This window comes from Thalassophryne amazonica, chromosome 12 (genome assembly GCF_902500255.1).
Source record: "Thalassophryne amazonica chromosome 12, fThaAma1.1, whole genome shotgun sequence".
Taxonomy (NCBI): Eukaryota; Metazoa; Chordata; class Actinopteri; order Batrachoidiformes; family Batrachoididae; genus Thalassophryne; species Thalassophryne amazonica.
The window spans coordinates 43,410,651-43,438,621 of NC_047114.1; the positions used below are offsets into that span (position 1 = coordinate 43,410,651).

At 41.5% G+C, this 27,971-nt stretch overlaps 1 protein-coding gene across 1 annotated transcript in view; it reads left to right on the top strand.

The window, feature by feature from the left end:
• Positions 1-27,971, top strand: part of LOC117521651 (sodium channel protein type 4 subunit alpha B-like) — a 94,939-nt gene that overhangs the window by 55,417 nt on the left and 11,551 nt on the right. The window contains 6 exon segments of the mRNA XM_034182974.1: positions 4,024-4,027; positions 4,214-4,633; positions 11,398-11,515; positions 11,642-11,796; positions 12,005-12,178; positions 23,634-23,756. Of these exon segments, the coding sequence (XP_034038865.1) occupies positions 4,024-4,027; positions 4,214-4,633; positions 11,398-11,515; positions 11,642-11,796; positions 12,005-12,178; positions 23,634-23,756 (994 nt within the window).

Genomic DNA, 27,971 nt, shown 5'->3' on the forward strand with positions numbered 1-27,971 from the left:
GACATATCCGGTGAGTATGCCGGCCATGTAAGAACTGGGACATTTTCAGCTTCCAAGAATTGTGGTACAGATCCTTGCAACATGGGGCCGTGCATTATCCTGCTGCAACATGAAGGTGAGTCTTGGATGTATGGCACAACAATGGCCTCAGGATATCGTCACGGTATCTCTGTGCATTCAAATGCCATCAATAAAATGCACCTATTTCTTCGTCCATAACAGACGCCTGCCCATACCAAACCACCACCACACAGGGGCACTCGATCCACAACATTGACATCAGAAAACACCTCACCCACATGACGCCACACATGCTGTCTGCCATCTGCCCTGAACAGTGTGAACCGGGATTCATCCGTGAAGAGAACACCTCTCCAACGTGCCAAACGCCAGCAAATGTGAGCATTTGCCCACTCAAGTCGGGTTACGACGACGAACTGAGTCAGGTCGAGACCCTGATGACGACGAGCATGCAGATGAGCTTCCCTGAGATGGTTTCTGACAGTTTGTGTGGAAATTCTTGGTTATGCAAACCGAATTGTTTCGCAGCTGTCCGAGTGGCTGGTCTCAGACGATCTTGGAGGGTGAACATGTTGGATGTGGAGGTTCCTGGGCTGGTGTGGTTACACGTGGTCTGCGGATTTGTGAGGCTGGTTGGATGTTACTGGCCAAATTCTCTGAAATGCCTTTGGAGACGGATTATGGTAGAGAAATGAACATTCGATACACAAGCAACAGCTCTGGTTGACATTCCTGCTGGTCAGCATGCCAATTGCACGCTCCCTCAAATCTTGCGACATCTGTGGCATTGTGCTGTGTGATAAACTGCACCTTTCAGAGTGGCCTTTTATTGTGGGCAGTCTAAGGCACCCTGTGCACTAATCATGGTGTCTAATCAGCATCTTGATATGGCAGCACCTGTGAGGTGGATGGATTATCTCAGCAAAGGAGAAGTGCTCACTATCACAGATTTAGACTGGTTTGTGAACAATATTTGAAGGAAATGGTGATATTGTGTATGTGGAAAAAGTTTTAGATCTTTGAGTTCATCTCATACAAAATGGGAGCAAAACCAAAAGTGTTGCGTTTATATTTTTGTTGAGTGTAAATTGAGAAGCCTGATTTACTTTTTGTATTTCAAATGTTTGTTGTCCATTCGGCTGCTCCCGTTTTGTGTTCGGGGTCGCCACAACGGATACAACCAGATCCGCATTGATATTTGGCACAAGTTTTACACCGGATGCCCTTCCTGATGCAACTCCAGTGTTACCTGGAGAAACACACACAGCTGTTGGTGTTCCAAAGAGGTCTCCCATCCAAGTACTAACCAGGTCCCACACTGCTTAGCTTCTGAGATCTGATGGGATCAGGCTTACACAGAGCAGATCGGCTGCACTTTTTGTATTTCAAATGCCATAAACAAATTAAAATGCATGAAATACCAAGGGGTATGCATACTTTTGCAAGCCACAGTGTGTAAATGGGGACATGGCTGCACAGTACAGAGATGTTTGGTGTTGCTGCTCTCGAAGCTATTAGGTGGATTAGAATTGGATGATTGGGCACTGTAGTATAGATAAACAGCATCATGAATTGTATGCACACGTGTGTGTGTGTGGCCGCTGTGTTTACAGTGCAGGATTATACAGTGCTGACAAAATCTGATGGCATTGATGACACACATGGAATCCCTTATTCTTCAGTTTAAAGGGGCCTTGTGTGGGAATTCATTTTGGACATATTTGGCCCAGATGTAGCCTAAAATATGAATCACGGACCAGGGCCAAATGAACCCCAGAGTTGCGGATCCAGGCCAGATCTACACCACGCCATGTCATTAATAACTGTGCTGGCCATGATCTGTTCCTGATCCGTAATTCAAATTTGTGCCAGCATTGGGCCACTGGAATACTAGACCCTGGGGCAGACCAGTTTAGCAGATCTGCACCAGATGCTATCTAACATCTGGCCCAGGTGTGGCACTGCTATCTTTGGCTGTCTGGACTTTGTTGAGTAAATCCTGCCATAAGAAAATTGGTCTCATGCAACAATACTGTCAACTTCGCTCAAATTTATCTTACCTTTTTTCTTACATTTAGCTCAGATTAGGGTATCACTGCAGATTTGGGAAATGCTTGTAAACTCATAAAATTGAATGCCAAATTGAAACACACCCCACCCTTTTATGGCGGAAGTGTCCAATCAGGACGCAGAGGAGCTTCACAAGTTTGGGGGTTGCTGTCCTTCTGTCGGAGTTACACAAAATAAAGTCTTTTTTTTTTTTTGCCAGCATGAGCAGTAGCATTGACTGGTAATGGCAGAGAATTCATTGATATAAACATATTGTGTGTACAAGAAACCAATTGGAAGGGAGGTAAGAACGGGGTGATGTGTGCATGTAGGTGGAATACATTCTCTGTAAGAGATGCAACCCAAAATAAATTGGAGACTATAAAGTGGTGACTAGAGAGAGTGTAGCTAGACAGCATAGGATGATGGTTTGTAGGATGACTTCAGAGGTGAAGAAGATAAAAGAGAACGAGAACTCAACAAAGGATCAGGTGGTGGAAGCTGAAGGAGGAAGACTGTCATGTGACATTCAGGGAGGAGGTCAGACAGGCAGTGGATGGAGGTGAAATAGCTTTGAACAACTGGAAAAGTGCTGCGGATGTGGTGAGGGAGACAGGCAGGAAGGTGCTGGGTGACATCTGGATAGAGGAAGGAAGGTGAGGAGACTTGGTAGAATGAAGATGTTCAGGAAAGTATAAGGAGAAAGAGGTTTTTGAAAAAAAATTGGGATAGTCAGAGAGATGATGAAAATAGACTGGAGTACAGAGAGAGCCGGTGAATGAAGAAATGGCAAAGGAAAAGGCATGTGGAGCTGTATACTAAAGAAGTGGACTTGTGTGGATTGGCCAGACAGACAGACTGAGATGGAAAGGATGTGCAGCAGGTTCGGGTGGTAAATGATGCAGATAGTAATGTGCTGACAAGCGAGAAGAGTGTATTGAGAAGGTGGAGGGAATATTTTGAAGAACTGGATGAGCCCTTTCTTGTTTGCAGTGGTGGTGGACAGACTTGAGACAGGCCAAAGAGGAAGTTTTGGATGTAGTGAGGGAGGACATGCAGGCGGTTGGTAAAACAGAGGTTTAAACGGGTGACGTGCTGTGGAGACCCCTAATGGGAGCAGCCAGAAGAGGAAGAGGAAAACTAGGTTTGAATAACGGCAGATTAAATACACCTTACCTCAGCTACAGCCTGGACATTTTGTTCTTATCTTAGTCCATGAGCCACTCATCAATTTTGAACAAATCGGTACCACTTAACGGAAATAAACAACACTTAGAATCCAGCCTCAGTGTATCATGGCCTACACAAAAATGTATGACAGCCATCCCATGGTGGTAGCTGTAGCCAGGTAGGGGTCAGTGAAGAATTACACAGAGGTCAAACTTTAAAAATGTTCCAATCATGCTGAAAACTATATCACATTACTTGTCTGATCATAATGATTTCAAAAAGGTATAGTTTGGACTATTTGTGATGGACTGGTCTGGAGTTATGGGGTAAAACAGCAAAAATGGTGACAAAGGTCAGTTTCAGTTTGTATAGGGGTCAAAAGTTAAAGTTGCTAAATTTCAGTAAAAAAAATAAATAAAATGATGCAAATTATTGTTTGGGTTAATAGGGTTCTAATAAGGAAGAGTTTGCACCATCTGTCAAGCTTAGTTTTCATGTTACAGGGCAATATATGTCACATGTCATAGAATCCAATAGATGTTAAACTTGTTTGACCTTTACCTTGGAGACCAAACATTCAACACAGATCATCAAAACTATACCTTTTTGGAATCATTATGACCAGACAAGTAATGTGATATAGTGTTCAACATGATTGGAGCATTTTTAAAGTTTGATCTCTGTGTAATTCTTCACTGACCCCTATGTGGCTACAGCTACCACCATGGGATGGCTATCATACATTTTTGTGTAGGCCATGATACACTGAGGCTGGATTCAAAGTGTTGTTTATTCCCCTTAAGTGGTACTGAAAACCTGCTTGGCTCATGGACTATCTTCAAAAAAACACAAAATACAAAAAAAAATGTTGAAAAGGAGAAGTTGTCTTTAATCCCTTACAAGATGTTTATGAATGAAACTGTTCCTGTCACAAATCTGTGCATTAATGTAATGTGTATCCATGTGTCAACAGGTGCTGAACCTTTTTCTGGCCCTGCTCCTCAGCTCCTTCAGCTCTGACAACCTCTCGGCTCCTGATGAAGATGGTGATTTGAATAACATCCAAATCGCCATCGCACGCATTCATTCTGGCATCTCCTTGTTCCTCAGAAACATCGTTGACCTCTTCAGCAACTTCAGGCACCGACAACAGAAGGCAAAGGAAGCCAGTCAGGCCATCACGCTGGTTGACAATCATGTGGAAAGCAACGGCGGGATTTTTACCCACTACGGAGAGAAGTACAGAGAGAAGTACATTCTACCAGAGCAGGACAGCTACCTGACTAATTCCACCTTGACTGTCATTGTTCCAATTGCACCAGGAGAATCAGATATGGAATTTCTTGAGGAGGAGCAACTATCAGAGTTGTCAGAAGATGAGGAAAACAAACTGGTGAGTTTTTCACTGCCAGAATCAGAACTTCTTAACTTGTTTGATTGTTCTCCATCAGGGTAAAAATTTGACACCGAAGCAGCGTTTGTTGTAGTTTTGGTTCAAAGTTGAATGGCCTTCCTTTCTTTTTTTGGACAGGTTTCCAGGTCTGCACTTTATAAGCCATCCTGAGGAGGCAAGCCAGATTAAGCAGTTTCATCCAGTTTTTGCACTTTTTTGGATCATGGTGGTAGAATGACACCCTGTGGAATAGCCCTATAAATTGTAAATGTAAAAAACGTGCTGGAATTACCCTGTGCTATAATAGAATATTTACTTGCATTGTAAGGGAGTGCCATCTTCAATTCAAAACAGTGGTTTCAAGGTCAGTGAGAGCTGCAGTCCTTAACAAGGCATCTCCATGTCCAGCTCAGTTTTAACCGAAACCATCAAATATGGCCACTGGATATTGCGAAGACTGTGTCATTCCTTCCGTCAGCTTAAGTCCAGTCCTATTACTGCCAGTCTTCACATGGAACATTCTTGGGACACAGACCTTGGACAAGTTCAAAAATGGCTAACCTTGACCTATTTTAAGAGGTTAAAAAGTCAGATTCTGTTTTTTTTTTTTCTTTTGGGGGATGGGGGTGACAGCCAATCAGAATAGAGTGACGCTGTGATGTCAGTGGATGGTCTAGCTAGCTGCAAACTCCATTTCGTTTGTGTGTAAATATAACCTCTTTGTCATATATTATGTAAAAGGTAGCAAAGGCTAAACACTTCTAAAACTGAAAATGCTGTTTTTGGACCCCGATAACACCTCTGAAGTGATTTACAAGACGTTTCGCAGATGGTAGCATGGTGACGTCACAGGCTGGCCTAGTAAGCTGAAAACTCTTTAATTTGTGTGTAAATATAACCTCTTTGTCATACAGTATATTATATAAAAGCTAGGGAGAAATAAACACTTCTAAAACTGAAAACACTGTTTTTGTAACCTGATAACACCAGCAATTTATAAGACATTTTGCTGACGTCAGCATGCACACTAACTTCCACTAACTCAAAACTAACTTCCGTTGTGAAAACCTCATGTATCCATCCATCCATCCATCCATTTTCTTCCGCTTTATCCGGAGTCGGGTCGCGGGGGCAGCAGCTCAAGCAAAGCCGCCCAGACCTCCCGATCCACACACACCTCCCCCAGCTCCTCCGGGGGAACCCCAAAGCATTCCCAAGCCAGCCGAGAGATGTAGTCCCTCCAGCGTGTCCTGGGTCTTCCCCGGGGCCTCCTCCCAGTGGGACGTGCCCGGAACACCTCTCCAGCGAGGCGTCCAGGGGGAATCCGGAAAAGATGCCCGAGCCACCTCAACTGACTCCTTTCGACGTGGAGGAGCAACGGCTCGACTCCGAGCCGCTGCTCATGTATTGTATTGTAAATTGTATATGCAAGACAATAGGAACTTAATAATTAATGTAAATAACAATAAATGTAATTTTTTGTCTGTCTGTCTGTCTGTCTGTCTGGCTGGCTGGCTAGATAGATAGATAGATACTTTGCACTGGGATACCAATTAAAAAACTGCAAATTATAAAGAAGACCATCCTCACACAGCCGAGAGTATTTTTGTATTGCATTATATTTTGACTTCCTTTGACGTCATCAACATAACATAATTGATCCATTTGGTTTCAATATGTTATGTAGTTCCTGTGATATGGTCATTAATATTGCTGTCACAATATACTGAACTCCTGATGTGATGTGTTTCTTGATGTTTTTATATGTGTCAAGATATTTGAAAAATGCACTTCTGCAAGTGTTGCAATTTGATGTTACTCTCATGGGTATGATAAAGTAGTCAAGAGGGTCTTTGTTTTTTTAAGAATGAAACAAATGGCTGCCTGAGTGAGAGTCTGGTAAAGAGTCAGTGCTTCATTGTGCATTTTGCGTAAGTTAGGGTTTATCTTGAGAAGAATCTTTTGATAGCTCTTCAATGCGTAGCTGTCAGAGCTTGTTGCAGTGTTGTGCTTGTCAATAACAGTCTTCTCTGGCAGGCAGACAGCAACAGGCCAGATGTGGATCCCAGCTCTGCAGGTCAGATTAAACTGACAGCTGACCTAAGCAGGCTGCAGTCTGTCGCTCTCTCTTTCTATTTCCCTGCTGGACTTTACTCAGCAACACATTAGAATTAGGGAGAAAACATCCTCCAGCCATCCATCAGCTTAACTGTACATGAACAGCTGGATGCATTTTACATGTACATAGGGCTTTAAACACATGACAAACCACAGCAGTACTGTGATAATTGAGAAATTGTTGCTAGAATGATTCTTCAAACCTTTTAAAGTAAATATGTTCAACCACTCAATCAGAGTTGTAAATGTGGGGCAATATATGTGGTCTTTGTGTTTCATACAATGCTCACTCCACAGCCATCTATGTCTCAACTGTCTCTTAATCTTTTCCCAGGTCTGGATTGTCTTTAATGCTGGATTAGAATTTGTGGCATTTATAGGATTGAAGAAGCACCTCTGTCCTTTAAATCATGCTAAATATGCTGCACATGAAAATCTCATCAAAACTGTATTAAGGCTCAGATGACATTGAGAAAAACTCAACCAACGCGGATAAAGGATGAATCCAGACTGCATAATAGAGGTGGGCGATACCGGGAATTTTGGTATTGATCCGATACCAAGTAAATACAGGCCCAGTATCGTAGATATCAATACCGATACTTTTTCATATTTAAGCTTCATAGATCCAAAGGATCCAAAAGACCTAGGATAGAATTTTGCCAAACATTGTACGTGACAACAAAATACTTTATTATCACAATCAAGATTTTTGTTTAAAAAAAAAAAAATCACTCAACACAACTTAAAACAAAATCTCCTGAGGTGGAGGGCTGACAAACCACAATACAACAAAATTAACTCACCACAACAAATACTGTAAACAGTTTTAAACTTATTCTGTTTTTCAAGTCGAACAATACAATAAAATAATACAAAAAATAAGGAATTTCTTCCCTTCAGTGCACTTCTCTATGTTGTTTCTTAACTAAAGAGTGTAAAAAAAATAGAACTTAAAGCAAATTAAAACAATCTTCTGAGGTTAGAGAGCTGGCAAACCACAATAGAGAAAAACTAACACACCACAACAAATATTGTAAACAGTTTCAAACTTGTTCTTTTTTTTTCAAGTCACGCAATACAAGAAAATAATACAAAGAATAAGGAATTTCCTCTCTTCAGTGCACTTCTGGCTCTAAACAAAATAAAAACAAATTGAAAATTAAATGAAGAAAGTATAAATAACGAAAGAAAGAGCACTGCTCTTACAGACAGAGAGTAGACTTTGATGAATCTGCATGCGCAGCAGTCAGTGCGTGCGGGAGAGAAAAAAGCTTGAGTATCGATCTTTTTACACGAGGATCGTTCAATATCAATATCTGTTGGTATCGATATTATCGATATTAGGATCGATCCGCCCACCTCTACTGCATAAAGCAGCTGAAATTTTGTGCCTAACTTAAGTAAATTAATTGCTATGCCTAATTGAACTCACTGAATTAATATGCAGATATGTTTGGCTGCCAGATTTGGTTAGTTTAGGCCAAAGAGCTTTGGAGTTGCAGATGTTCGGACGGACGGACCATAAAAAAGTAACATTCTGCACACATTACAAAGGCATGGTTGCAGTAGAAGAGGGTATGGGTACGGGTCTGGCCTCCCTGGAGTCCTGAACTGTGCCCTATAGAGAATGTATGGAGAATTTTTAAACAAAAAATGCAACATCAGTGAGCTCATCCTATGCACACCTAAAGAACAACGGGACAAAATAACATCTGAAACGTTTCATCGCTTGGTATCCTCAATGCCAAAACTTCTTTTAAGTATTATGAGAAGGAACTGAAACATTTCAAAGTGGTAAATGCTTTAGTGACCCAGCTTTTTTTGGAATGCGTTGCAAAGCTTAAATGCAGGAATGGATGTACAGTGGTCACTCGTTTATCGCGGGAGTTACGTTCTAAAAATAACCCGCGATGAGCGAAATCTGAGAAGTAGTCAGTGCTATTTTTTTGCAATTATAGATGTTTTAAGGCTGTAAAACCCCTCACTGCACACTTTATACACTTTTCTCAAACGGCATTAACATTTTCTCACTTTTCTCTCCTGTGTAAACACTCTCTTTTTTCTTCTGGGCAAGAAGATTATAAACAGACACACGCAGAACTCTCCCTTCACTCACTGCCTCCGGAGGTACGGATGCGGGACCCGCAAAGAATCCAAGTCCTCTCTAGGTGGCCACGGAGCTCGGCGGCTGCGGTCAACATCCACATCAAAACGGCGAGCATAATCTTTGGACCTGTTGCCAGATTTGACGCAGCTCCACACAGCAGACAGTGGGGTGGTGTGAGTGGCCCGCTGCGGTGTTTACAGAGCCCGCAGACTCAGTAAGCGCATCGGAGGCAGTGACAGCAATCACGGTGATGCCAACCGGTGCCACGACCGGAACCGCCTCATAAGAACACAGAACACAACGCGCTGTTAAAAAAAAAGCATGCAAAATTGCACAAAAGAAATCCGCGAAACTGCGAGGCCGCGAAAGGTGAACCGCGTTATAGCGAGGGACCACTGTATACTGATGAATAAAATGAAGTTGACCACTCAAAAGATTAAATAAATTGAGTTCATATGGTCTGCAATGAAATAAAATAGTCAAAGCTGAAGTAGATGTTAGAATCCCTGTGAGGAGGGAGGGGGGCAGTTAATTGCATTTTCCATACCATCTCAACTTTTTCTGATTTTGGGTTTTAGTGAGTGTTACAGCTTCTGTTCATAGCAGCTGCTTGGTTAGGGCCTGAGCCAGACTGGGTACATCTTGTGACCAGGCTGGTTTTCAGTTGTCTTGTTGGTATTTAGCACATCAAGGGTCTGTGTTACCCGTTTGACCAGTACCATACATGTTTAATGGAATAATTGCTTGTAGTCACATTTATTACTGCTTTATGCTCATCAGCACTGCTGAAACATATACAGTTGTATGCAAATGTTTGGGCACCCCGATAATTTTCATGATTTTCCTTTATAAATCATTGGTTGTCTGGATCAGAAATTTTAGTTAAATATGTCATATAGCAGATGAACACACCAATATTTGAGAATTGAAATGAAGTTTCCAGTATTTACAGAAAGTGTGCAATAATTATTTAAACAAAATTAGGCAGGTGCGTAAATTTGGGCACCCTTGTTATTTTATTGCTTTGAATACATTTAGCACTAATTATTGGAACACAAAATTGGTTTGGTAAGCTCATTGACCCTTGACCTCCTTACACAGGTGAATCCAGTCATGAGAAAGGGTATTTAAGGTGGCCATTTGCAAATGTTTCCCCTCTTTGCATCTCTTCTAATGAGTGGCAACATGGGAAGCCTCTAAACAACTCTCAATTGACCTGAAAACAATGACTGTTCAACATCATGGTTTAAGCGGGCTGTCCATGCTCAGAAACCAACAAACCTGAGATGTTTTGTAAAGAGGATTGGTCCAAAAAATCCTATTAACTTCATTTCACTTCTCAAATATCAGTGTGTTTGTCTGTTATATGATATATTTAACTGAAATTGCTGATCCAGACAACCAATGGGAAGTCATGAAAATCATCAGGGGTGCCCAAACTTTTACATACCACTGTAGATTGTCAAGCATTTTAGAGTGCTTTGTGGAATGATGATTTGAACATAAGACATTTTGGAAAACATGAGCCCTGTTACACCAGGTGTAAAGCTCACAGTGTCATTGTTTTCCAAACCATGTACACCATGGCCACATAAACCCGATCCTCAGAACTTTTCTTAGTCAGTACTGAGTCTGCAACTGCTATCAGAAGTCTTCCTCAGGTCTTCATACACAATGTGTCTAGGACCTTGTTCCCTGTTTGAGGCTTTTGAATGAAAAGTATTTGTATTATTATTTCCCAAATGTGAAATAGTAAATCTTTGAAGCTATGATCTCCTCCCTCTGGCTTCCTCTGGGGTGTACTTCATTTGAAACACAGCTTTATTTGTGTCATATGTAGAACATGTGGTGAGAGCTGACAGCTTGCTCCACCCTGCCTTGCATTCTTTCTTACTCTCAACTGTCTCTCAGTTGTCCATCTGTCACTACTCTTTCTTGGTTGTCACCCAGCCTTGCTGTCCTTAATATCAAATATCTACTGATGGCAAACTAGGGTCCATCATCAGTACTGTAGCCTGGGAAGGTGAGGACTTTTGGTTTTTCATGTTTTTCAACATCAGACGCCCTGACCCACGTCAGATCTCAGCTTTTATTTAAGCAGCAATTTCCCAGAGATCTGCTTTTTTGATCCAGAGTCATCTGGAGGCTTTCTTTACAACCACTGGGCCGCTATGGCATCCCTCCTCATCAGACCTTAGATCATATGGTCCATAAAATACACTGAACAAACATAAACCCAGCACTTTTGTTTTTGCTCCCATTTTTCATGAGCTGAACTCAAAGATCTAAAACACTTTCTCGACACACAAAAGACCTATTTCTCTCAGATTAAAAATCTGTCTAAATCTGTGTTAAATCACCTGCAAAACTGTCTCCACCCCAAATGCAAATGTTTGGATTGCCCACACAATTTAGTACTCATTACCCAGGATCTTTAATACATCAGGCCCTAAACGTGCTGTATTTTTCTAACTGAGCAAAATTAAACAACATGCCTGTGAGCGTTTGGTGGTAACAGTGAGCTTTTGATTCTCAGCAGAAGATCAGCTTCTCAGAGGGCAGCACAGTGGATCTGAGGAATCCTGGAGATGAGGTGGACAATTTATCTGCTTTTGCTGAAGATAAAATGGAACCAGAGGAATGTTTCCCAGAAAGTGTGTCTATAATTTATATTATACTCTAATATACGCACAGCTACGGTATATTCTAGAAATTAGGAGTTAATTTTGACACAGTTCTTGGGTCTGACACAATTTTTTCTGCTTTTCACTGTCACTCAGTGTGCGTGAGACACTGTCAGTGCTGTGACATCAATACCAGCCGTGGACTCGGACAGGCCTGGTGGAGGTTGAGGAAGACGTGCTATCAAATTGTGGAGCACAGCTGGTTTGAGACCTTCACCATCTTCATGATCCTGCTTAGCAGCGGCGCTCTGGTATGGCTGCTCGATTGGAAACTCCTTCAGAGGGTGTGGATATGAGACAGACAAAATAAGATTAAATGTTCATGTTTGCTGTAAGAAAATGGTTTTAAGCACAGCAAATATATGTGAAAATGTCCACGGTGCTCTATATTTTTTGATGCTAATGTAGTTGTACCTCAGTAGTTGTGCCTTCTAATAATTCATCTCTGTGTTGCCTCAGGCATTTGAAGACATCTACATTGAGCAGAGAAAAGTCATAAAGGTGGTGTTGGAGTATGCAGACAAGGTCTTCTCATATATCTTCGTACTTGAGATGTTCCTTAAGTGGATTGCGTATGGTTTCAAGAAGTATTTCACCAACTACTGGTGCTGGCTGGACTTTCTTATTGTGGATGTAAGTAAGCTTTCAGGTGTCTCTTCATTATTATTATTATTATTATTATTATTATAGCCAAGTGGCCTCTGTGTGTGTATGGCTTTGATCACGGAGAAACTGGGGAGAGGTGATTTGCCATTTGGTGTGCTTATCTGTTTTGAGTCAAGGATGAATACTGTGAAAACAGAAAGTTGATAGAACTAATATTTTGGGAGGAAATGGGGATATTACCTAACAATAGTGCACAATGGACATTGTGCTGCAATGCACCATGGGAGTTTGGGGTTTTGGGGTTTTAAATGTTGTGGTTCATGTTAGTTTAACAGTGCTAGTGTTTGTGATTTATTGTGTTTTTGTAGTTCAGTTGAGTTAGTCAGTTCAATTAATTGTCATGTTGCCGTTACCATGAGTGGGAAGTGTACTGTGTTTGATGTCTTCTGCTACTGTCTCTGTTTCTGGGTGTGTATCACCAGTTATCCATCTTCATGATGAAGTGGCATAGAGGAGGATTTTCTTAAAAAGAAGACCTGAAAGTTTAGCTACAAATTGCCAGAAGATACATCTGAGATGCAAGCCTGGATTTGATATGTTTTGGTGAAAGAAAATCCTTCTCTGCTCTACTCCACTATGAAGCTAAGAGTAGTGATGCAAAATGCAAAACTTGCACTGTGCACAATTTCTCCAATCACAGCCACATAAGCTCATAACTTCTCCTGGGTTGTCTGGGTGTCTTGGAGCCTTTCCTCACTCTTCTACTTCTTGCACAGTCACTCAGTTTTTTGAGAACTGTCTACTCCATGCAGAATTACCACAGAGTGTCATATTGTTTGTATTTCTTTGTAATTGATGTAAATAAAGTCCGAAACATTCAGTGGCAGCTTTACCATCAGAGAGCCTCGTCCACAACTACCACAAAAGGCTCCAAGCTGTCGTTGATGTTAAAGGGGGCAATACACAGTATTTAGAACAGGGTTATGTAAACTTTTGATCAGGTTCATTTGGGTAGTTCTCTGTCATTTTGATTTAAAAAGAGGAAACAGTTGTTTGACAATAAATGGCTTCACCAGGTTTTTGTGTTGTCATTCATAATCTCTTAAAAATGGCCAAAAAAGCAAAAATTCTGCCAGGGTATGTAAACGTTTGAGCACAACTGTATGTGTTGTACTGTCCCAGTAGGCCAGCTATACTTTGAGCAGTTCTATAAGGCATCTCCAGCGCCAGGCTTTTGTTGACTGATCCTACAGCCAACTGCAAACCACCAAATGTTACAGAGATCACAAAAGCATTGAAACAGTTGAGGACAGGGAAAGTTCCAGGGATCTGCCATATTGGAACTGAACTCCTTCAGGCATGTGGAGATGCTGTTCTCCTGGCATTGCAAACAGTCTTTGTTTCATTGTGGGAGACAGACTGGAAGAAAGGATGTGTCATCCAACTTGGAACAGAAAGGGTGATGGCTTGAATTGTACAAATCCAAGGGCACTACCCTTAACCTTACTCTTGGATTCTTAACAGAATTCAGTCGCAGTTACTTTGAGCAGTCTGGCATCACACCCAAGAAGTCATCCTTTGGCCATATCCTAGCTCAGTGAGTAGTCATTGAACCCAAATGTGAATATCAGTCATGATTCTTTACAGCTAATGTTATTTTTGTAAATGCTGAATTCACAAAGCATTTGATTTGGTTGGTTGGGCTGCTCTCTGGAACATCATGAGAATTTGCAAGGCCTGCCCATAGGTTTCTGGCCATCATAGCCATGATACACAGGTATCATAAGTGCTATGTGGATGGGTGACAGTCTCTCTGACTTTTTCTGCGTAACATCTGGTACTCGTCAGGGATTTTGTTCTGGCTTCCACCCTGTTAATTTTGCGCATGTTGTTGGATAAGGTTGTGGGCATCATTAGTGTAGGTGCATTTGTCAGTGAGGAAAGGTATAGTGAAATTCCGTCAAAGCTGTGCTCTTTGCAGACTCATTAGGTGGCTTGATTGCAGCTTTTGAGAAGTTGGGTGAGGAGTCAGAGTGTCTGGGTTTGAGATTATCCTCGATTGCAACTAAGAACTTTGCTTTTAATGACTTCCTACACTCTACCATCAGAAATGTATTTGTATGCAATCAAAGTGTGGTATTCACTTATCTCTGCAGTGACAGTTATATCTCTAGGTCTCTCTGGAGGATCCTTTGTGTCAAAGGATTGCTTACGTGAGGGAACTCCGATGAGGACCACCAATTGTATCATGAGGGGACTATGACATTTTGCCTACGTGGTGTGCATCTCTATGCATGATCTGGCACACTGGTCTCCAACAACTTGCCCCTGGCCGATATACAGGTACTGGTCATATAATTAGAATATCATGAAAAAGTTGATTTATTTCAGTAATTCCATTCAACAAGTGAAACTTGTATGTTATATTCATTCATTACACACAGACTGATATACACTCAACAAAAATATAAACGCAACACTTTTGGTTTTGCTCCCATTTTGTATGAGATGAACTCAAAGATCTAAAACTTTTTCCACATACACAATATCACCATTTCCCTAAAATATTGTTCACAAACCAGACTAAATCTGTGATATTGAGCACTTCTCCTTTGCTGAGATAATCCATCCCACCTCACAGGTGTGCCATATCAAGATGCTGATTAGACACCATGATTAGTGCACAGGTGTGCCTTAGACTGCCCACAATAAAAGGCCACTCTGAAAGGTGCAGTTTTATCACACAGCACAATGCCACAGATGTTCGCAAGATTTGAGGGAGCAGTGCAATTGGCATGCTGACAGCAGGAATGTCAACCAGAGCTGTGCTCGTGTATTGAATGTTCATTTCTCTACCATAATCCGTCTCCAAAGGCGTTTCAGAGAATTTGGCAGTACATCCAACCACCAGCCTCACAACCGCAGACCACGTGTAACCACACCAGCCCAGGATCTCCACATCCATCATGTTCACCTCCAAGATCGTCTGAGACCAGCCACTCGGACAGCTGCTGAAACCATCGGTTTGCATAACCAAAGAATTTCTGCACAAACTGTCAGAAACCGTCTCAGGGAAGCTCATCTGCATGCTCGTCGTCCTCATCGGGGTCTCAGACCTGACTCCAGTTCGTCGTTGCAACTTCGCACAGACCATTGAAGAGGAGTGGACCAACATTCCACAGGCACAATTGGACAACATGATCAACTCTATGTCGAAGGAGATGTGTTGCAAACTGCATGAGGCAAATGGTGGTCACACCAGATACTGACTGGTATCACCCCCCACAATAAAACAAAACTGCACCTTTCAGAGTGGCCTTTTATTGTGGACAGTCTAAGGCACACCTGTGCACTAATCATGGTGCCTAATCAGCATCTTGATATGGCACACCTGTGAGGTGGGATGGATTATCGCAGCAAAGGAGAAGTGCTCACTATCACAGATTTAGACTGGTTTGTGAACAATATTTGAGGAAATGGTGATATTGTGTATGTGGAAAAAGTTTTAGATCTTTGAGTTCATCTCATACAAAATGGGAGCAAAACCAAAAGTGTTGTTTATATTTTTGTTGAGTATATTATATAATCATCAAAATTAAAAGAAATAAACATTTGAAATGTATCAGTCTGTGTGTAATGAATGAATATAGTATACAACTTTCACTTTTTGAATGGAATTACTGCAAAAAAGTCAACTTTTTCATGATATTTTAATTATATGACCAGCACCTGTATGGTTATTATCAGGATGTGGAGATGGACAGGTTGTATCCGTCAGTGGTTTCTATCCAGAATCCAAGGCAGTTCCATAGTGTGTGGATGTAGTGACACATGGCACCAGCACATGCCTGACCTGAATGAGTGGAAACACATGGGTCTGTACATATGTTGCTTATTAATAAGATTGAAAAATCACATTTTGTGACCCCATGTTGAGCTGATGTTTCTTACTTTTATAACAGTACACAGTGGAAAGTGTGTGTGTGTGTGTGTATGCGAGAGAGTTTACTGTTTCTACCTGAGTTTAGTGTTTCTTACACTCCATTTTAATAAAACTCCAAGCAGTCTACCTTGATTTTGCAATTTGCTACAAATATTCAAATTACTTATCAAAAGTTTTGGGTCTTGAAACTGCTTTGTCATTTTAAAGTTTCTTTCCCAGAGCATTTCTGGGATCACTGCTTGACAAAGTCTATGTTGTTCTGTAGTAGAGGTCTTCAGGGATCCTACGTTTTAAACCTGATCTTAAACCCATGTGTGGAATATCCACTTGAGCCTGACATGTAATCAAATTTTTAATAAAAGAGATCTGACCTAAAATTGACCCATGGAGAATTTGACACAAACAGTTCATAGATTTTTTTTTTTTTTTTTTTAGGGTGTTGGTGCAAAGAATACTGTGAGTTGCTTGGACTTGCCATGTTTTCTGGAATATAAGTTGATTGGTTTTTGTTTTTTTACTAGTTTGGGAAGTCCTGTGATTTATAATCTGGTGCACGTTGTACACCAAAAACTCATACATTCATTATTAATAATAATGACTAGTTAAACAGGGCTGTAATCAAAGCACTAAACAAAATAAATTCTAATAATAAAATAATAAATGCCAACAATAAATATACAGCAGTGCACAAATATCCCAAATTAAAGAGGTGACAATACAGAAAATAGCTATGACTTATTTAGTTTATTTTTTCCTATTCAAGAGGCATTTTCATTAACAGCTACAATTTATACTCGAGTGTGAACTTATACTCCGGAAAATACGGTACTATGTCCTATGGACACACCGATCTGATGTAAGGCAGTGGAACACTGAGTTAAATTTGGATATGAACTGAGTCAGGTTTTGGTGAGATTTTGGGTTGTATCAACCACATGGACTCATGAAGACCTCATGTATAGTCAGCCAAAGGACTGAGACCCACACAATGAGGGCTGACACAGTTTCTTCCTCTAATTTCACCTGCCATTACACAGCTTGCCACAGACCACTCTATTGTTAGGGTAAGTTCTAGTTAGTGGGTCCCAGATGAGTATGGACACTGGGATGGGAAACATCTCAAACACTCCTGTGTTTCTTCACTTGTACTTTCTTTGTGTTTTGATACTCAAAACCACTGTCTGGTTTCCCCCCCAAAAAACTGATTTGTGATGACGTGTAATAAATTTGCTCTGCTACATAACTGTCCATCGATGTTGCCACAGGACTTTGGCTTTTATATCAAAAAGACATGTTTCATGTGACCTCAGGGTTACCTACAGAGAATCTGATGTTCACAGCCGATCAAAACTAGAAAATTGTTGAGAATCAGACATTGTTGGTTTTGTTTTTATTAAGTATTATACTGATTGAATCCAGTGGCAGGCTATGCATTGAAACCTAGGCCTTGGGACAACCATCTTCTCACAATGGAGACGCAGTATCACGTAGTGAGTGCAACATGACACATTGACATCACATATGTCATAAATCACATGTCATTACCAAAGAAACATACAGAAAACCCACAACACATAGGCACATTTACTCATACAACCACCAACCAAGCAAAAACAATGCCATGAACACAAAAAACAATCAGAATTCAAAAGATTTGAGCCAAGCTTTTGATTATACGAGGTCTGTCAATAAAGTATAGGTCCTTTTTATTTTTTTCAAAAACTATATGGATTTCATTCATATGTTTTTACGTAAGACATGCTTGAACCCTCGTTGCGCATGCGTGAAGTTTTCCACGCCTGTCGGTGACTCATTCGCCTGTGAGCACTCCTTGTGGGAGGAGTCGTCCAGCTCCCTCGTCGGAATTCCTTGGTCTGAGAAGTTGCTGAGAGACTGGCGCTTTGTTTGATCAAAATTTTTCTACACCTGTGGAGGGCACATCGAAGTGGACACGGTTCGAAAATTAAGCTGCTTTCGGTGAAACTTTTAACGGCTGATGAGAGATTTTGAGGTGATACTGGTCACTTTAAAAGGACTTTACCACGGTGGGCGAGACGTACGTGCAGGCACTCCCAGGGCCGCCGTCATCAGCCTTGTTCAAGCTGAAAACCAAAAACCTCCACATTTCAATGCTGTATTGATCCCGGGACCGTCGTGAGAGAACAGAGAATTTGCAGAAGAAAGTCCGGTTTCATCAGCATTTATCTCCGGATATTCCACTGTTAAAGGGAGATTCTTTAATGAAAGACGTGCGGACGAATTGCAGCGTCGGCTCGCAGCTGCCGCGACGCGGCGCTACAGGAAAAACACCTCTGTTGGAAGCCTTAAGGACAAGTTGGAACATGTCCAGCTGTTAAACAATTTCTCATATACTCACTCCACTGAAAGCTATCAAAAGCCGCCTGGATTTTACAAATGGTTATCAACACGGAGGTGTTTTTCCTGTGCCGCCGCACCGCGCCGGCTGCGTCCCGACGCACGAACCCGTCCGCACGTCTTTCATTAAAAAAATGTCCTTTAACAGTGGAATATCCGGATAAAATGCTGAAACCGACTTTTTCTGAAACTTCTCTGTTCTCTCACGACGTCCTGGATCAATAGAGCCTGAAATGTGGAGGTTTTCAGCTTGAAACAGGCTGACGACGGTGCCTGAGAGCGCTGCGCGACGTCTCGCACCGTGGGAAGTCCTTAAAGCGACAGTATCACCTCAAAATCTCTCATCAGCCGTTAAAATTTTCACCGAAAACCAGCTTAATTTTTCGAACCGTGTCCACTTCGATGTGCCTCACAGGTTTAGAAAAAATTTTGATCAAACAAAGCGCCAGTCTCTCAGCAACTTCTCAGACAAAGGAATTCCGACAAGGGGCTGGACGACTCCTCCCACAAGGAGTGCTCACAGGCGAATGGCGTCACCGACAGGCGTGGAAAAACTCACGCATGCGCACGAGGGTTCAAGCATGTCTGACGTAAAAACATATGAATGAAATCCATATAGTTTTTGAAAAAAATAAAAAGGACCTATACTTTATTGACAGCCCTCGTATGTGCACCTGCCACACACATTTGCACAGTAACACTGTATACCTCATCTCACACAAGCTATAGTCTAAAGCAAGCAATAATCAACAGGAAGGAAAGATGCATAAAAATCAATTAAACTTACCTTTCTTTCTTTATAAAGAGTTCAATGATGCTGTCATAGTACACTGGGGCTCATCACCAAATCTGATTCACAGTGTGTGTTAAAAAACAGGGCAAAGTAAAATGTGACAACTAAAACAAACAGAAAAATTCCACAAAAGACAGTTAAATGAAGTAGAACTAGAACTTAAAGGCTATGTTATATGTGTTGACTACTGGCTCCCGGATCAGTTCACACTACTGATGTAGCTGCGAGCCAGTTAGCAGGTCATGGAGGGTCAAGGAACACATCCAATATAGGAAATCTGGTTGAAATGAAGATCTCTTCAACCTTGTCTATTACTGCGGCGACGCATTAAACCCTCAACTATGACTGAACTCGAGGCTAGACTGCCTGATATTTTAGTTTCAAGTTTGGAGAATGCTCAGTTAGTAGACAGTCTTGCGGATAGTTTAAATAACAGCGCTCAAAACTATACTTGATAAGATTGCGCCCCCCTCTATTAAGACCACGGGCCTTCCCGAGGCACAGTCGCCTTGGTTCATGGTTACTTGCATGACCTAGGCAGAAGGCCTAGAGGTTCGGAACGGAAATGGCCTAGCTCCAACTGGAGGTGTTCCACCTTGCGGGGCATGATGCTATCTTAGATTATAATCATGTACTATTGGCTATAAAGCGGGACTATTACTCTGATTTTGATCAATAAAACAAGCATAACTCAAAGTTTTGTTTGACACGGTAGCATCACTCATTGATGGACAGCCACTGTTACCTTTTCAGCACAGGACGTTTTGGATTCAAGAAGAAAATAGAAGATATTAGGTTTGAGCATCCCAGCATGCCTTGACCCAGCCACTGCCCCTGCTATGGAGGTGGGCACCATCACTGATGTGTTACCTAGATTTGCATAATTTGATAGTATCATCACGAGGTGTGCTGATGAAGCTCGTGATGTCTACAAAAAAGCACAACCTGCTTATTTGATCCCATACCAACAAAACTGTTTGAGGACCTGTGGCCCACTCTTGGGCCGACTGTGCTGGAAATTTGTTAATCTCTCACTAACTTCTGGATCTGTTCCTAAACATTTCAAATCTGCAGTGATTAAACCATTACTTAAGAAACCTAATCTTGACCCTAGTGTATTGAAAAATTATAGGCCGATATCAAATCTATCATTTTGTTCTAAAATTCTGGAATATGTAGTTTTCAAGCAGCTCCGTGGACCACCTTTACAGAGAATTAATCTTTTTTGAAGCCATTGCCGGGTATGCTTTTTAGAAAATATCACTTCACAGAGGACAAACGCTTAATAAGCCTGTCTGCTCTGTGGTAAGTCTGATTCCCCGTCAGATCTCAGACGTAAGCAGTGCCGCATCTGGTTAGTACTTGGCATGGGAGACCTCTTCAGAACACCAGCGGCCGGCTGTGTGTGTGTGTTTCTCTGGGTGAAATGGACGATGCATCAGGAAGGGCACTCTGGCATAAAAACATCTTGTGCCAATTACCATATGCGGATCTGGCTGGTATCTGCTCGTGGCGACCCTATCCCAGACTGGGAGCAGCCGAAATAACAACACACACACAGAGGACAGTGTGCTCACTAAATAGTGAATGGAACCTTCTGTGAGCACTGGACTCGGACACCGCTACAGTTTTGGTGCTGGTTAAATCTGCCGCCGTTTGATATCCGTGATCTTCATATTTTTTACTTGATAGGCTGGAGACATCATTTGGGATTCCTGGAAGTGCCTTTGCATGGTTGACGTCATAACATCGTTCAGTCATTCTTACGGGTTTGTACCCAGTAACACTACATCTAACCTTAGTTGACATGAAGTTTGGGGTTCCACAGGGATCCGTATTTAGGCACCCCTGCACTTGGGCATATACTGCGCGTTTTTTGGATTGCCATTTCATTGCATATGCTGATGATACTTCAATTGTACATGCTGATAACTGCATGGGTCATTCTCAGTCACATAAAATCGGTTGTCCTCTTGACTCCCACTTCTAGACAGTTACGAGGGACTGCTTTTCTTCCATCTGCGAACTATTAGCGGACGATTAATCCCATCCTGTCAATGGCTGATGCAGAGACCCTGATTGCATTGCATTATCTCTTCTAGATTGGGACTATTATAATGCTCTATTTTCTAGTTTACTGCAGTCCAGCATTAGGGGTCTTCAATTGGTTCAAAATGCTGCTACAAGACTCTTGACATGAAGCAGAAAGTTTGATCACATTACGTCCATTTTGGCATCCTTCACTGGCTTCCTGCCTCTGCGAGATCGGATTTTAAGGTTCTGTTATTGGTCTATAAAATTGTTCACGGACTGTCACCTCCCTACCTGGCTGACCTGGTTAAACCCTATGTACCAACTCGGGCCCTGCATCCGCAGGGTGCAGGACTTCTCTGTGTTCCTAGAGTGAATAAAACATCTGCGGGTCACAGAGCTCTCTCTTATCAGGCCCTTGCTCTGTGGAAGATTTCCCTGCACACATAAGGCAGTCGGATTCTGTGGAGACTTTTAAATCAAAACTTAAGACTTATTTGTTTTCCCTGTTTTATCGTTAGTATATTATGTATGTGTTTTTTATTCTTGTTACTCTTTTATGATTTTGCTCTTTTGTTATGTTTTAATCTTTTAATTCATTTTGTTCTGTTTTTCCGAGTTGTGTTGTGTGAAGCGACTTGAGGCAACCTTGTCGTGAGTTGGTGCTATATAAATTAATAAATTTGAAATTTGAATTTGAAACCTCAAGCAGACCAGACTCAAAGTTTTACAAAACTTTGCAAAATTTGTGATTTTGCAAAGTCTCACTTTTCTTCATGATTTTTAATTATTATTTATTTATTTTATCATTATTTACAGGGCTGTGCCTTGTGGCTACAGTCAGGGGTATTTCCACACCGTCTTCTCATAACAGCATAATAGCAGTCCATAGCCATCATGAACACTTTGTTCGCAGATGTATCATCATTTCTGCCATGCAAGTGGCATTTGACATCCATAAGAGTGCCAAGCAGCATTCGAGTGGCACTCGAATGGTATATATGCGGACTACTCATGATTTTTGGCCGTGCAGCATTCGGCTCACATTGTCATAAGTAGGTTCAAACATTACAACATTAAAACATTACAACAGCATTCTCGCACCTACTAACACACATCCACACACTAATGCACCTTTCTTAAAGTGCATGTACTCTATATGAATAAAATAATAATGTACTGAATACCAATTCAGCGAGATACCAACTGAGAATTTGTTGCTGATTCATTTGTTTTGGCAAAAATTTGTGTCTCTAACTATTCTCCAACAGTCACAGCCGAGTAAGATAGTGCCCAAAGCATTTCATAGCTAAAAATGAATGTCAGTAAATACATAAATGATTAGAATGCTATTTTTTTGTAAAATACTTGTAACAGAAATGAAAATATTAATTAATGGAAATGGGTTTTCAAATTCTGACAATATCTAAGTTGGCACAGAAGGCCTTGAGGCCCTGATGGCACGCCTCTTATTGAATTAACAACAAACCTATTATGTCTAGCTCATTTACAGAGTGTTGTACTTTATATTTTCATTTTCTTTCAACATATTTCAAAACTATGCTGTTGTATTTGCTCTGTACGTTTTGGGAGAGAAAGACCATTCTGACCATTTGTTTTGAGTATCTGCTTTAGATGTATTTTACAGACACTTCTGTTAAATGACTTTTATAAAGAACTGCAAACCATTGGGACATTAAGACAAAATGATTATAACTGTCTTATTAGATCAATTGGATACAATTTGGGGGAAAAATGGCAAAGTGATTTGTTAAAATTCTTTATAAAACTCACTCTTTGATATATATACATATGTTATATGCATATATATGCGTGGACTCTGAATATGTGCATACTACTACTGTGTTTGGTCATTTTGATTATATCACTCCTTTCTTTTGCCTCATTCCACTTTCATTCATTGCGATTTACCCAAGGGTCATTCAACAGCACAATAGTATTTTGTCTTGTCTGTTTCGGATGAAAAATAGAGTGGAACACTAAATTTATTTATTTAAAAAAAAAATCATGCAATCCCTCCAAAACAACAGCTAAAACTGGAAAATGTAATTGTGTTCCAAACTGTGGAATGTCCCAAAACACATAGCATAAAACTCTTAACGCTTAGCTCTTCAACTGTTTTTATCTGTCTGTTATGGCCTTTTTTTCCTTCATTAAAATATGCATACTGTATGAACTGCATTTTTAATTTTTTATACAGCTGAGCATGCAGCTACTTTCAAAACTTTTTGTGTAAATGCATTTATCTTTTTTCACAGACATTTCAAGTGGACTGGCTTAAAATTTGGTTCTCACAATTGAAATGTCTGTCTTTACAGGTGTCCTTAATAAGCCTGATGGCAAATTCTCTTGGTTATTCTGACTTTTCTGCCATTAAGTCACTGAGGACCCTCCGAGCTCTGAGACCTCTGAGAGCTCTGTCTAGATTTGAAGGCATGCGGGTGAGAAATGATTTTTCTGTTTTACACTTTTATGTAAAAAAATCTGGTCAGTAATCCCATTTTAAAGGACATGTCACACCAAAATCATAACAATTAAGATTTAGGCTGTTAGTGACCATCCGTGTGCACTTCTGTGACCGGCATTCACAACAAACCGCTACGGAGACTTACAAAAACAATGTCCTGGTGTGTTTCCAACAGCAGTGACGTAGCTATTAGAAATGTCCCAGTATACGCTTGAATGGAATGTAACTGCTAACGTTAAGATCTGAGGCACAGAATAATTCCAAAGTTTACACAAATGTGAGTAATAACTGCTCTTTTTGATGTACGAGGTCTGTCAATAAAGTAACAGTCCTTTTTTTATTTTTTTTTAAACTATATGGATTTGATTCATATGTTTTTACGTCAGACAAGCTTGAACCCTCGTGCGCATGCATGAGTTTTTCCACGCCTGTCGGTGACGTCATTCGCCTGTGAGCACGCCTTGTGGAAGGAGTGGTCTGCTCCCTCATCGGATTTTCATTGTCTGGAAATGGCAGAATGATTTGGAGTTTTTTTCCATCAGAATTTTTTCAGAAGCTGTTAGAGACTGGCACCTGGAAACCATTTGAAAAATTTATCTGGCTTTCAGTGAAAATTTTTTACGGGCTTCACAGAGAATGAGTGTTACTACAGCTTTAAGGACGGCTTTAAGGACGCTCGGCGCGCCGCGCTCCGAGCTGCGACGACGAGGCAGAAAACGCCAGATCATTTCTAAACGGATGGCTCTGTGGATACGAGACCGTCGTGTGCACTTTCTCTGGTTATCACAAGAGCTGGACATTAGCCATTTTCCATCAGATTTCACTTTTAACAAGAGATTTTGTCATGGAAAGCTGTGCGGAGGCTTCGTGCGTAACAACCGATTCGCTGTTTGAGCGAGACAAAGGAACACCTCCGTTTCGGCGTGTCAGAGGACAAGTTAGGATGTGTCCAGCTCTCCACAATTTCTCTGATACTTACTGGACTGGTAAGCATTGAAAGCCGAGATAGGCATGTCCCAACTTGTCCCATGACACGCCGAAACGGAGGTGTTCTTTGTCTCGCTCAAACAGCGAATCGGTCGTTACGCACGAAGCCTCCGCGCGGCTTTCCATGACAAAATCTCTTGCTAAAAGTGAAATCTGCTGGAAAATGGCTGATGTCCAGCTCTTGTGATAACCAGAGAAAGTGCACACGACGGTCTCGTATCCACAGAGCCATCAGCTTAGAAATGATCTGGCGTTTTCTGCCTCACCGTCGCAGCTCGGAGCGTGGCGCGCCGAGCATCCTTAAAGCCGTCCTTAAAGCTGTAGTAACACTCATTCTCTGTGAAGCCCATAAAAAATTTTCACTGAAAGCCAGATAAATTTTTCAAATGGTTTCCAGGTGCCAGTCTCTAACAGCTTCTGAAAAAATTCTGATGGAAAAAAAGTCCAAATCATTCCGCCATTTCCAGACAATGAAAATCCGACGAGGGGGCGGGACCACTCCTTCCACAAGGCGTGCTCACAGGCGAATGACGTCACCGACAGGCGTGGAAAAACTCAAGCATGCGCACGAGGGTTCAAGCTTGTCTGACGTAAAAACATATGAATGAAATCCATATAGTTTTTGAAAAAAATAAAAAGGACCGTTACTTTATTGACAGACCTCGTAGTCACGGTAAAAGCAGTAGCCCTGAGTAGGTTTAGTGCACCTGCACGGCCATGTGTCATAAACACAGCCTGTAAAATCAAAATAAAACACTTATAATGGCCCCTTCACACATAACACAAAGTTTGGCGGAAGACGCAGAAACCGGCCGAAAAAGAGCAACAAGAACTGAATTGGCAAACTGTGAAATGTTACACCTGCTGTCGGGAGGGACACACGGTCGAACAGGCATGAACGATCCCGTGGCGACGGTTTCGTGCATGAGGATGTGCACAGTGCGAGCATGTACATCGCACTCACACTTCAGCACCAATTACATGTTGGACGTATTATTAATGCTGTGCATAAATCAACAGAAATGTGTAAATCACAAAACAGAACATCATAAGAACAGTGAATCTACTATTTAAATGTAAGACAATCATGTTACTGGCCAAGATTCTGTTCTCATTGTAAAAATAAAAAAAAAACCCACAAAAAACCACAACCGCACTTTTTAATATTTAATTCCTGTTATAAAGAGTGGACAATACAAGAATTATCCTCCTTCTGGATGTAAACACTGAAGTACTGAACTGACATGGATGACATTTTTTCTTCCTTTTATTTTTTACATGAATGGCCTGATGTGCTCGTATCATTAACACATCAGGTGGCTCTGCGTGTCCCTCTGTCCAGCATGCACAGAAGCGCTGCTGACCGATGCACACGCCTCGTGGTGGCATCTCGTTAGGTGATATTTTGCATGGCAAGTTGTGTGTTCCCCAGCTGTGCATACTGATGGCACAGTGGTCAGGTGCAGTTTTGACTGCATGGTCATAGCCATGCATGCTGATACGTGGTTGGGGCAATCCAGTTTGTTTTTATTTTTCCCCATGTCGTCATCATTTGCAGACTTGCTTGCACCATGGTGCCTTGCACATGGGTGACCGGAGCATATGTGACAGTATGTGTTCCCCAGCTGTGCATTGTGCTGACACCATGGCTGTGATATGGAGCGGCGCATGCTGCAGGACCACAGCACTGACCATGGGCAGTGCATAGCCACCTCCCTGCATGATTTTGAATGTCATCCAACCCATGACGTGATTATATGTCAACCATGGCCCCCTGACAAATGCATAACTGTAGTGCGTGCGTGCGTGCGAACGTATGACCATATCAATCAATATATGATCAACATGTGAAACAACCACCTTCACATTGCAGCAATGCACTCACATAGATGGGCTCATGGCTCCAGCCTGTGGGGCAGTTGAGCTGGCCATGCTGATTTTTCTGTGAGGCTATTAGTCAGGCTGTGACATGAAGGATGGATTGTGGATGTTGCGATCATGTGTCACGTGACATGTGACATCTGTGAGATTTTATGTCCATGTACAAAGTGGCAATAAAACAGCTGAGATGCACATTAAAACAGTGTGCTGCACACACACAGACACATCCACATTCATTCCCACAGACTCGCAGCAAAAGATTTAGAAAAATGAGCATGCCACTCACCCAGCTGTAAGGATTTCCAAATAAAAAATCCACAACATCAAAGAAGCCCCCACGCATGTATCACATGTGTGTGCGATTCCCACCCAAGGAAAAGGTCCACTCATCCTCACATGGTTCGACAGCCAGAGAACATTTTCAAGTTGCACGAGTCCTCAGGTACAAATAGATGGCCAGAGACTAAAGTCCAGGTCCACTTGTCCTCAGGTTCTGATCACGGGCGTTCATAATGTCCGATCGGAACTCTGCCTTCAGCTCAAGTTCTGTCATGATTGTGGCACGTTAGATAGAGTCCATTATCTCCTGAAAATGTCTTCTGAGTTTTTCCGATATGAGACATTTTTAACCTACCATCCCTGGTTCTCAAACCAGGCACCTAAGTGGCTCTACTCTACTCTTTTCTACTCTCCTGTTTTACTCTTCCTTTTTAGATATTTAGATATACCTTTGTATACTGCCATAGTTCCACCTTAGAATTGGAATATAATTCATAAGATATACCTTACTGAATTTTCATACATCTGCGTGTCCAGGCAGTTTGTATAAACAGCGTAGTGGAGTCAGTCCACGTCCATCATGTTCACAGCAGCAGTAAACCAGCATCCTGTGACACAAACAGCGCATCACCACAATTAGTTTCCAAAATCCGACACTCTCTAAAAGTTAAGCATTTTGAGGTGAAGTGTGTCATCTCCACTATAAGTCTGAGCCATCACTTTCAAAGAAAAGCTCAGAAGCCTTGTTATCAGACATAACTGCATTTGTTTCGCTCTGTCTGTCAGCCATCAGGATATTTTTTGTTTTGCTAATATGTATGTCACATGCCGAGAATTGCTGAGTAAGACATTTTCTGGAAATGCACCTGTTACCTTGCTCAGGCAGAGCAATAAAAAACATTAGAGACCACTAATGTGCATGGAGAGACTTACAGTCATGAATACTTTGATGTGCTGCTAACTAGGATGCTAAAAAAGTACAACATGTCCTTTAAGTATCAACCCCATTTGTTAGTTAACATGTCTGACAGCAGGATGCTTA